General features: G+C 35.5%; 1 protein-coding gene across 4 annotated transcripts in view; it reads left to right on the plus strand.

Annotated features, from left to right (window-relative positions):
• Pu (GTP cyclohydrolase punch) overlaps positions 1 to 12,849 on the plus strand; it is a 46,762-nt gene that overhangs the window by 14,567 nt on the left and 19,346 nt on the right. The window contains exons 1-2 of one of the 4 annotated variants that reach the window (XM_074138870.1): positions 6,136 to 6,174; positions 6,253 to 6,355. The exons of 2 other annotated variants lie outside the window; for them this stretch is intronic. In XM_074138870.1, the coding sequence (XP_073994971.1) occupies positions 6,151 to 6,174; positions 6,253 to 6,355 (127 nt within the window). In that variant the 5' untranslated portion in view covers positions 6,136 to 6,150. Of the gene's footprint in view, positions 1 to 2,944; positions 3,092 to 6,135; positions 6,175 to 6,252; positions 6,356 to 12,849 lie in introns of those variants that run through there. One more of the 4 variants, XM_074138873.1, reaches the window with a different exon arrangement.

Below are 12,849 nucleotides of genomic sequence, written 5' to 3' on the forward strand. Positions count from 1 at the left end.
TTGCCTTCTTCAGGCTCTGCAAAAAGATATTACATAAATGTGTTAAAATTAGCAAGTATATAAATATACAATTAATACATAAATACATTTGAAGAAATATTTTTTGTACATACATAGAAATACGAAAATAGAAAATCAATAAAGTTTTGATTGTAAAATTGATTTTTCATGTGTGTTGACTTTTGAATTACAACATAATAACTTACACATAAAGTAATCGCCTAATTTTTGCAATCGGGGCTTAACGTTACCAATTAGGTGTCGTAGACAGGGGGGAAGCTCATACTTTACTATAAATAATTTTTTTTTAACAAATAAAAAGTAGTCCAAAGCGGGATTCGAACTAGCGATCTTCCACACACAAAGCCACTCTCTTGACCACTAGACCAACACCCGTCCCAACATAATAACTTTATAGTTACTTTGTACAGACCTTGTAAACATTCACACGCACGCATACATACTATCAATATTATGTCCATACATAAGATATAGAGATCTTACAGCGACAATTCGAACTTAAGTACCCCAATAACTGCATGATATTTCCGGTAAAATATTCCAAAGTCAATTAGATCTTTCTTCGTTTATTTATTTATTAATTTTTTTAAGTTAAGTTAGCCGTACCAAAATTTCATATCAAAATCGATAAATGTGCAGTACTGCAGTGATTTCTCCTAAGAAGTTCTGGAGAAACATGGGGCCGTATCGCGGACAGAACTTGCCAGTGACTTCTGTTAAGTTAAAAAGGAAAACTTTCCTAATTTCCCATAGATTTGCTGGAGCCAACGCCACGTGTGTTGCTTTAAGGGAATATATTTATTTGTCACTTCCAGTCCTTTCCCACGTCTTTGAACTTTTTTTTAAAAGAAAAATAATCATGTCACGCCAAGATCCTCAAGGAACTTTTCCTTCCCTAAAAATTTGGTTTCTGGCATCATTTCCAACCCAACAGGTTGGAAATCTGGAAACCTGGATCCCGTCCTACATTCTGCCTAGATACCCACATCTTCTTAAAGCTTCCCGAGTTTCGCAGGGACGCTTTGCTCTTGTAGTGTGCTAGCGATAGCGAATTTAATTAAATGTAAACAAGTGGGTGCAGATTACTTTCTCACTGAGATCTAGGATTCTAAATGGATAGTTGAGTTACTACTGCAGCATCATAATGGCGCATAATGCCAAAAAAAAAGCAAGAGCATGGTTATGTAAATAAAAAACAGAAAAACAGGAACAAACAGAGAAGAGAATATAGCTGCATCAAAAGGGAGAAGCATAAATAAAAGAACAGCTCTGTGCTAGCCTTTCCTCGCTACAACATACCATCTTAAGACGAACAAAACAACACTAGTATTATGGTAAAAGAAAAAAGCTAAAACAAAAGAAATAGTGTAGAAGCACGAAATAAATTAAATATATGTAACGTTATAAAAAAAAAACTCAATCAAGGTGGCAGCGATGGCATTATAGTCACCTGGATTATGTAAACACAACAACTTGTAACCTTCACATGGTTCTCTTTTTCACGTATCACAAGAATAATAATAATAAAAATCATCATCATCATCACCATAATAATAATAATTGCGTTTATTAGGGAAGGGATTAGCTATGAGGTTAGCATACTGGACTCCCACGCGGAGGTCCCGGGTTCGAATACAGCAGCTGACCCTTAGATTTTCTCTTCCTAGGAGCTTCTTACAGCTCACTGTCCGGTGATTAACAGTGTTGTCTGTAATGAGAGAACACTGTCCGGAGGCCGGCAGTGCACTGGAAAAAGCTCTGGGCGCTAATAACCTCAGCTGTTGATGCGCAAAAAAAAAAAAAAATTGCGTTTATTTAAAAATGAATAAATAAATATTTACAAATTCACATTATATTACAAACTCATCTCCGTGTCCGTCTGCAGAGTTGTTTTAACAACAACACAAACAAAAGAATATAATTTCTAACAAAACATAACCCTTAATATTATGTAAAATAATAAAATGTCTTCCATTTATTTAAAACAAAAAATTAAATTCGTCAATTAATTTTTTTCTGTACTAAAATGCATTTACGGTAAACATAAACAAATTCTGCTAATTCCGGTCATTCAAATATAACAAGAAACAATTAAAATCTGACGTTTCCGTATTTAATGCTGCCTTTCTAAACCCTCGCAGAATGGGACATTCAGCTTGTGAAATGATAGACGTCTTCCACAACCATGGATTCTAATTCATAAGAATAATTTCATCAGGCAATGTTGAGTGCACAAGTTCGAGCTTGAACTGAGCCGACTTATAACCGAGGATGTGTTAATGATGAGCTCGAGTCTGTGGACGCATTTAATCCAAATAGTTGCAAATCCTATCTTGAGCAATGGTGGAAGTGATAGTTTTTGTGATTAGTCCCATGGTAGACTGGGTTACCCAAAGAGGTTCCAAGATCCGTACCACTTTTTTTTTTGCAAACTCCCAATCAAATCATCAGTTTTAAGAGATAAAAAAAAAAAAGATGCGATACATAATAGTCATTAGATCCTAATTAAAAAGATATTTGAATGCGATACATAACGTTACTAATTACAATGCTAATCTTCTTGCAACATCGAATATATTTGGAAATATTTTAACCTTCAACAATGTTTTTTCCTTTCTCGTCACTTCCGCTTTCCCTATCAACTACTGAATCTTCCAGTTATTAAATTCAATTACTTGATTATACTTAATAATATATTTTTCAATAATTTTATCCTTAAGTCGATAAATAATGGATCGATTATTGAACAAAAATTTAGTGAAGAAGTTTATATTTTATTCACATGTGATTATAATCTTTTTTATTTGACACACATCACATAAATATAATTACAATATAATTGTAATAGATCTTACACTCTTTAATAATAAATTCAATTTTAAATTTAAAATTGCAGGTTAACAAAATGCTGTTAAATATATGTACGACACTTTGGTAGCATCCTTGTATTGTAACCTAGCGTAACCTTCTTATACAACTTAACTTCGTATGTTATTGACAAGACGATGTCGCGTAGTTTTAAAACGCTAATAGTGTTTTATCTCCAATTTCCAGAGTGACGGAAAAAATGGTAAGTAAAGGTTTGATACAATATTTTTATCGATATGAAATCAACTTTCAAGAAAATTTCTTAATTGGAAATACCCTGTTACTTGAATTTTCCCGGAGTTTTGAGAAAATTTTTGTGAGTTTTTGACCTTGAGAATAGTATTTAGTGAAAGTCGTGTGTGTTATTCCAGATTTTATTAATATTTTGTAGAGGGTGAATAATATAAATTATAGATGTACAGTTTTAGTTCAGTAGAATGTCTGTTCTGCCGTCAAATTTACTTGTAATTGCGTTATTAGAACAATTTTTAGAATTATAGATTTTCTTTTTTTTTTGTTGAAACTCATTTAACCGGACTTTTTAATTTTGACTGTACAGGAAATAGATATTCTTGATTTGTGGGTTTAACAGTGAGAAATGTGGCATTACAGACCTAATTAAGGTAAATGAAAATCTCCAACAAGTGCCATCATGATTACAGGGCTATTCTTAACTGGGCAAATACCAGATATCTAATTGCCCTTCTCTGAACAGTTTTTCCAAAGTGAATTAATTGTACTTTAAGGATATTTCACGAAATTCTGTTTTAGTAATAGTGGGGGATGAAGATTCTTCTTCTTGATTACTGTTCAAGGTTACCTAGAGTAAACTTGTTTGATTATGCAATATAATCCTGCTTGCAAATGCTAAATCTCTGATGTAAGCACTGTGGATCGCTTAATGGGTTCACAGGTGTAAAGCAACTTCCTTGTTCGTTTTCATACTTCTTCAATCGATTGCACTTTTGGCCAAGTTGTTGGAAGAGGTTTCTTTTTGATTACGAATTGGTCTAAGTGGGTAATCGAATTGTAAGCTGTGGGGAATTAAAACACACGTTTCAATGTAATGTTAGTAGGAATTAAATATTATATAAATATTTAATTGTGAAGAGCTCGAACATGTAAATCTTGCAAGTAACTGATCGCCACGATTATGTAACATCGATTCGAAGTGTATTAATTTAAACTAGTCTATTGTTTAACAGGAATATTACAGCAGTCCCTTCCGCTCTGTCCCCTGGAGTGCAGGTCGTATTCAATCAAAATGCATATAAGTTACATTTAGTTCATTTACATTCACGTGGTCGGCCCCCCCCCTCTAGGCAATGGTAATTTCAGGGAAGTATAGCTCTTGCTTATATAACAGGGCGGGTACAAATGGAGTACATCCGTCTCTTCTTCTTCTTCATTGACATGACGGCCCATTAAGGGCTGTTCCTCGACAACTCCTCCACACAACTTTCTCACCTGAGCCATCCTTCTCCTACACTTCGAGGCCTGGTTCTACTCCACCTTCCTGGCAATCTTAACCAAGGTCTTCCAGCTGTTTTTCTTCTTCCCGGGCGGCCTCTTCAGGTATCCCAAACATCGTAGCTTCCTCCGTTTTGCCACACGCTGCTCGATACATAATTGCTAGTTGGATCTAATTCTCCATCTGTAATAGTTTTTCTTTCACCTGACCAATTAAATTCTTCAACAGTTTTCTTTTTCAGGTACCAATTGTTTGTCTTCTTAAAGACACCGTCCAGTTTTCACTACCGTCGTTTAGACGGCTTTATAAAGTATCAATTCGGCTTCACAGGAAATTCAAAGTACAAAATACTTTAAACTTCTTCAAAATTGTGTCCTTCCTCTTTGTACTGCTTCTCCATTGATTCTTTTTTTTAATTTTGATTTTCATTGTAACTCTAGCCAAAGTTTAACTAGCTTTTCCTGTGAAATTTCCCACAGGAAAAAGAAGGCTATCGGATCAAAGTGGCATCAACGTCAATGGTCCAAAAGTTTGCTCAGCCTATGGTCCCTTAAAGTTTAGGCCTTTTCTAATTAGGGAGTGAAGAGGGTCTTGTTTTGTCTTAATCCCCCTTTATATAGCGTAAGTTACTGGTTGCAAACCTAGGCTTTTTGATCATGCTGGTTAGACTTAACTAGTTTCCTTGAGAATCTAAAAGTTCTCCGGGTCAAGTATTTACATTTACATTAGTATGAATTTAGGCTCCCGGATTTAAAGTGAGCGCTGCTTGGGGTGGGCAAATCCTTTCGTATTACTTCGTTATCTTCAAGCATCTGGGAACGGTCCAATCCACACTAAAGTATTGACAAGACTAAATAGCAAAAGATTCACAAACACACACATACACCGTTAGAAATATCAATAACAATTGCGTCATTTAATTGATGTCAGTCTGCCTTAGATGTATTCATTGATAGACACTTCGTCACATTCAGTTCATTGTTTTGATTTCTTTTTTTATTATTATTTTTTTATTCAATTTATAAATTGCATAATTATTATTCACTATAGAAGACAAATACAATCTGCGGCAGTTAATTGCAACTTTATGCAATCAAACTACGAAATTCGGGGGGAACTGTGAAGCGTGTTAGTATTGAGGGACTGACAATAAATGTTAGAAGACAGTTATTATGTAAAAAACAAAATGGTTACGAAATCTAAATTTATCCGTGAGGTATTAAGTACTTCTATTCAACTAAATGCAGTACCCACGATAGCCGAGCGGTTAAGAGGCGAGACCCGCAATGCTAATATGTATTGTTGGTTTAGTGGGTTCGATTCCCTTGGTCTAGGTCTTGGATTTTATTTAATGGTTAATAAGAGAACTTTATAGTAAAGTATGTTAGGCGGTTATAGGCTAGACCTGCAAAGCTAAGATGTATTGCTGGTTAGTGGGTTCGATTCCCTGGTCTTCAGACCTTGGATTTTATTTAATGGATTAATAAAATAAATTTTGCAATAAAGTATGTCTGCTAGTCGCCTCCTTACACGACACCTGATTAGAGTTAGTTGGATGGACGTAAAGCCCACCAGAAAAAATAGGCATTTCTTTACTTAATTTTACTTTTTTATTTAAATTTAGAATTGACACTCACTGTACTATTTCTTCAAGAAAAGGACATCATGCCGTCCTTTGATTGCCAGTTAGAACTGAATGAATTGTGAAACCTTGAAGGATGTCAAAGCTGATGCCAACTAGATCCAATTGTCTTAATTATTGTGCCACTCATAATTCACACAGCTGATAAATGAAATCAGCTGATACGCTGACTGTAAATATTACACCCAAGCTTATGTAATGTTCTTAGTTTCTCATTCCACTGGAAAGAGGTTTACATTATGATGTGCAGATTTTTTTTTTTTTAGGCTGGTTCTGGAAGAGAGTGAGAGGGAGAGATGGCCTAACGTCCAACTACCGATTAGACGTCATACACGGAGTTGGAAGCACTTACTGTACTATTTATTATCATTATTTTTTTTTTCTTACAAATAAAAAGTAACCAAACGCGGGATTTGAACCGGGGACCTTCTAGTTACAAATCCACGAATTATCCATGAATACGTGATTATTGCTCGGATTACCCAGCATACAAAACTACTTATTATCTCTTTACCGACATGTTTATTCAATAATGTTTGGAAAAGCAATACTTTTCCTGTCTAACATCTATGAAGATTTCAGTTTTTCCTATTTTTCCTGTAAAAACATAAAATTTATTTTTGTTTTCTTTTTTTCCCTTAAGCATAGAAAAGATCTAAATATTTAATATGATAAAATTTAAGCAGATTTTTTAATTCTATTTTCTGAAAATTCTTTAAATAGGCTACGGAGAGGAAAAATTAGTGAAAAAAAAAATTCTAAATTATATTTTTCTATAAAAAAGAATTAGTGCTAAAAATAATTAAACAAGCAGTAATGGAGGCGAAAAAAAATATGGTCGATTGGGTTAGCCAATCAGAAGCTGGAAGTTTAATGGCGACCACGCCCACAATATGGTCACCAGTTACGCCCTCTCCTAAAATGGATTGCAATGGCTGTTAGTTGAAATTTTTAAAACTTTATAGGTTATAAATTTTTTTAAACTGTAGAAACTTTTTTTTTTTTTAGCTATTTTACAAAAATAATGACGACGTTCTTGATTTTTTTTTTTTTAAATCTGGGATCAGGTGTGAAAACGCTTTTCTCAAAAAATTTTCTATTGAAAAAAAATATTTTTTGATGGTTCCGTGATCTGCTACGTGTAAGTTAGATCCATACCATAATTCTTAGCTATTAAATACTGTGTGTAATCCCAATGAAATTGATGAACACTTAGAGTTTTAAGACAATTCGTAAAATTAGAATTACTAAGCACTAAGTTCATTTTCTAAAAAAAAAAACTACTTTTTCGAAAACTCAGAGTAACTGAAAACTTTTATTTACTCATGAAATCTCAAAATAAATACTCTACATGAAAAGCCAATTTTCTCTTACTAGTTAAGAGTTGAGGGAAATGGGGAAATTTGCAAAACAGAAGGAGTGAAGGTCATAGAAGGTTGAAAGAATGTACACACATGGAGCAAATTACGTTTTTATAATTGTATTCCTTTATTACAGGTATTAGCTATTTATTGCTTTTGGTATTCACCATTGATATTAATAAAACCAGATCAGTTTGTTGACTCTGTATGTGTGTGAGTGTGTGTGTGTAGAGTTTCAGTGGCCTTGCGCTACATAAGCCATCATTATATTGGCAAATCTCTCTTTCTTCCATTTAATAGTTGTGTACCACAAGAGATAAATTATTCCTTTACGAGTTTTATTATAACTTCAAATTTAAAATATTTATTGAACCATTCCCGAAAATACGAGTAGCCTACCCTCTTTACAAAGATTTAACCAACCAATCCGTCTTTGCGTCGATATCAGGATGCGAAAGAGCTCCTCTATATGACAACCTAGCGATTTCAACGCAGACAAACAGGATTTCAGAAGCGTTACAGCCTCTATCCTGATACAGTTTTGCCCAAGAGCTCCAGCCAGCATAGCCTATCTCATTCTGTGAAGCTCCCTGCAAGTTCTAGTATCCTTTTTATAAAGTTCCAGTCAGTTGTTCCAGGTCAGTCATTTTTGCGTATTATCTCCTGTATTTAGTAAGAGTCAGTGATTTTATTTAGTAAACTAGCGATTATAATGATATCTGACATTGATAACTTTAAGGAGCTTCACAGAATGTGGTTGATTAAGCTGGCTGGAGCTCTTGGGCAAACAACTGTATCAGGGTAGAGACTGAAAGGCTTCTCAAATCCGGTCCAGATATCCAGATATGCCTATGCTGTATAAAGACATACGGGTGACGACAACTAGACGGCATGGGGGCCCCAAAATAGCATGATCTCAAGAAGTAAAAAATCCCAAGATCTTAATTCAGTCCAGGATATTGGAGGAGGATCAGACATAAGTAGTCCTAGAAAACTTAAGCCAACGTTTCGACCATTTATTTATTGGAAAACTTCTCAAGGCGAACAGGATTAGAAATACTTTAACAATAAGTCATCAGAAACCAAACCTTTAATATTATCTAGGGGGGGGGGAAACCTAGGTGGAAATCCTTAAAGATACTGCGGTGGAATTGGAGTTCCCTTGAAATATCAATGGGAATAAGTTTCCTCTGTTGCGGTACACTAAATAAATTCCAGGCGCCAAAGTCTCACAAGATTTGTAATCTCAGTAAAGAGAAAAGCGATTCAGTTAAGTGCCACTTCTGGTAGTGAAGTTCTCTTCCAATTCAGACCGCAATTCTCTATTTAATGAGGCAATCCTAGGTTATGATACACAATGGTTAATAAATTTTTTTTTTATACTCTGTGATTTAGTTGAATCAAATATACTTATGATACGTGTGTATGTGGCCATGTTTTCGTTCATACAGGGATATATGAAATATTGTGCCTCACCATTACGACGCACAAGGTAGAATACTTGACCTGAACGCTGTCTGGCGTCACAATGATATCCTCTCGAATACAATATGTCGTCACCACTGTACTCTGGCACATCTGTCCCTCGTCTACACCTCTCGGCCATCATCGATATTTTCATTGTATTGTTGTGAAAAATCGATCTACATTTTTTTTTATTTATTTTTATTTTAGACGCTTAGCTTAGTATAGAACATTTTGCCATATTCATTTGTGAATGAACAGAATTAATACGAATCAAATCAGGTGAGTTTTCTCTTATTATGAATCATTTGCGGCGATCCAATAAGAATTAACGTTATATAGAGATATTTGGAACAAAATTCTTCAACTAGAAGTAAGCCAATTTATTTGGTGGATTTTTCAGTTTTAAATTTACTATTTCAGTTCTGTGGAAAATCAGTTTTCCGTTCTCCTAAATATCTGTTAATTAAAAGAGTAAGAAAATGCAGAAATTATTTCCAAATAATTGGAATCGAAATAATTGCAGAAGTGAAGGACTTGGAAATTCATATCAGTTATATTTTTTTAAAAGTTAATTTTAATATAGAATCAAGTTTAAATTGCAGTTTAAGTGTTGTAAAGTGATAACAGAGTGGTAGTAGTATAATATAATCAGTTACCCTTGGAAATAAAATTATGGATAGCAAAAGAGAGGCGTGGTGATGGAGTTGTGGTGGGTGGTGGAGGGGATTGAGAACTGTGACGAAGAGTGTGCGCGTCAAATGGTTGGTGGAATAAAAAAAAAAAGATGAATAGAATTGAGTGGGGGCAAGGTTAAGATGGCCGGGGCAGTGGAGCATGTCACGACATGCACAAAGCACTCAGTTCTGTCTGTATGCTACCAGAGGAAATACCACTTCCGCCAGGGCTCTTACAGACTTAATTATGGGAGGAAATGAAATCCTGGCAGAGGCAGTCAGTCAGTCGACTTCTCTCTTTTACTTTTCCCCTCCTCTCACAAAAGATTTCCCTTTGTCCTGTGGGGCTGCAAGAAGGAATCATGCTAGGAGGGGAGGGACGCTCTTAAGAGGGGGCTGGGCCCCTTTGCAGTTTAGCTGATCAAATACAGGCCAGCAACCTCACTGGGATTCAGCTAAAAACTGGTGCAAGGAGACACTTTTTTTTTGTTCACGCCACGAGTTCAAATTACCGGAAGTAATGCAATAGTTCGTCGAAATGAATGCAACTTTGAAGTTCGGAATTTTCAAACTTTTATTGTCCCGGGGGAAATTCGAAGAAAGGGATATTCTGTACGTGGAAAATGGTGAAACTTACCTCTCAAGTTTCATTTCAACGTAATGTATGGACTTATCACCTATTAAATAATAATAATAATCATCATCATCAAATATGTACCCAAAAATTCACAAACTTGAAGAAAATGGATGAACCGGAAGAACATTTCATTGAAATAAATTTTTGCAGAATTTTCAAGAGATTTTCCCGGAAATATAGTTTCCTGTAAAGTGAACTTACAAAATTTTTGGTGCACTAAGTGAATAAGATGGTGCGTGAAGAGCAGGAGGAAAGAATGGTACCGCCCTCTGAAGCAGGAGTCTTCAAGCTGGGTCCCACGGAACCCTAGGGTTCCCCCTTAGGATACATTGACAGGGATTCTGCAAGTGATCGATATTAGCTCAGCCAAAACGTACGTAAAATGGAAAATATCATCTAGAGAAGGAATTTTTCATGTAGGAACGGGCCAATGGACTGTCTTATTAAAATATAATATTTTAATAAAAAATTACAGTATTAATATAAATTGGATATAAAAAGGCAGTTGATTGTAAAAAATAAATATAAATACATAATTTATGGATAAAATAAATTCTTGAAATTCGGTAAATGTCACGTGGGAAATACACCAATCAAGACGTATTAATTTATATAAAATTTAAAAGTTATTTATTCAAAAAATGAAAACTAGAAATATAAATAAAATTAAACCTGATTTGCTAGGTCACAATTCATTGTCTTATTAAGATGTTTGGATTAAGATTAAATAAGGATACAAGAATAATTTTGGGAATTTGAGTAGAAAGAAAGCTGTGATAAACTATTTTATCTGCTACTTAAACATGAGGTTGCTTCCGAGAAAGACAAAGAGCTCGAAGGGTTCCTGAAAGTGTAGAAAGATTTGAAGACCCCATGGCTCTAAAGAAGCCTCCAAGAAATCTGGGACGATTCACTTAGGTGTGGTGGATTGTCTGGAACGCAAGAAGTGGCGAGAGACAGTACGATAGGATTGGAGTAATTGAAGAGCTTGGTGCAAAAAGGAGTTATCTACATTTTTTTCAGAAAATGTGTTTAGTGGCGCCCCCTACTGTATGTTCAGTTCTACTTTTTTTGGTGCATAAACGAGTCTTTATGCAGACTCGTTTATTACGAGGGTCGTTTGAAAAGTCCGTGCAAAAATAAAAACTACTTAATTCTATGGGGTAAACCTTTTTTATTTTTCAACATAGTCTTCTTTTAGGCTTATACACTTCGTCCGACGCTGCTCTAGTTTGTTGATCCCTTCCGAATAATAGGATTTGTCCAAGTCTGAAAAATAGCCATTCGTTTCTGCAATCACCTCCTCGTTTGAATAAAATCTTTTTCCCGCCAGCCATTTCTTCATATTGGGGAACAAATAGTAGTCCAAGGGAGCCAAGTCTGGAGAATAGGGGGGATGTGAAACGAGTTGGAACCCTATTTCCATTAATTTTGCGACCACAACTGCTGATGTGTGAGCTGGTGCGTTGTCGTGTTGGAAAAGGACTTTTTTGTGGGCCAATCGTGGGCGTTTTTCTTGCAGCTCGGTTTTCAAACGATCCAATAACGATGAATAATATGCACCTGTAATAGTTTTACCCTTTTCCAGATAGTCGATGAGGATTATTCCTTGCGAATCCCAAAAGACAGTCGCCATAATCTTTCCGGCCGAAGGAACGGTCTTCGCCTTTTTTGGCGCAGATTCCCCCTTTGTAACCCATCGTTTAGATTGTTCTTTGGTCTCAGGAGTGTAGTGATGTATCCATGTTTCATCCACAGTGACGAAACGACGCTTAAAGTCCTGCGGATTCTTCTGGAACAGCTGCAAACCGTCCTTGCACAACACTTCACACGATTTCGTTTTTGGTCAAGCGTGAGCAATCGCGGCACCCATCTTGCGGATAGCTTTGTCATGTCCAAATGTTGATGCAAAATATTATGTACCCGTTCATTCGAGATGCCCACAGCACTAGCAATCTCACGCACCTTCACTCTTCTGTCATCCATCACCATATCATGGATTTTATCAATAATTTCTGGTGTAGTAACCTCAACAGGGCGTCCAGAACGTTGAGCGTCACTTGTGCCCATATGGCCACTCCGAAAATTTTGAAACCACTTATAAACTGTTCTAATCGAAGGTGCAGAGTCACCATAATGTTTATCAAGCTTCTCTTTAGTCTCCTGAGGCGTTTTGCCTTTCATAAAGTAGTGTTTAATCAACACACGAAATTCTTTTTCGTCCATTATTTGAAAATCACTCGACTTCCTCGATTCAAACAAATGCCAAACACAAAGAAATAGACCGATCTGGCTGAAACTTGGTGTGTGTTCTTCCAAGAGATGCTACTAACTAAACATAACCTCGATACACGCCAGTGGTGCTATCTCTCTGACTTTGCACGGACCCTCGTATTACTTATTCTCTAGCCTAGGTTAGATTTGGAGCAAAAATGAGTTTTCTACTGCAGATAACTTTCTTTTGCTCCAAACAGAAAAGATGACGCCATCAATCAAACAAAAATGTTTTTATTAGGTTTATTTAATGTTTATATTAGGTAGATATTATTATTTTTCTTTTTGACAGGCATAATAATATATCTAACATTCGCTTCGACAAGACACAAAATGCCACTTAAAAGCTCAAAAACAAGAAATCTGTTGACTAAAGTACTTAATATGTAATCAAGTTTTACTGAAAATTATGATTTTGGTGCAAAAAAGAGTTA

This window comes from Rhodnius prolixus, unplaced genomic scaffold (assembly GCF_049639745.1).
Source record: "Rhodnius prolixus isolate KJV_2025 unplaced genomic scaffold, Rpr scaffold_17, whole genome shotgun sequence".
In the NCBI taxonomy this organism is placed as follows: domain Eukaryota; kingdom Metazoa; phylum Arthropoda; class Insecta; order Hemiptera; family Reduviidae; genus Rhodnius; species Rhodnius prolixus.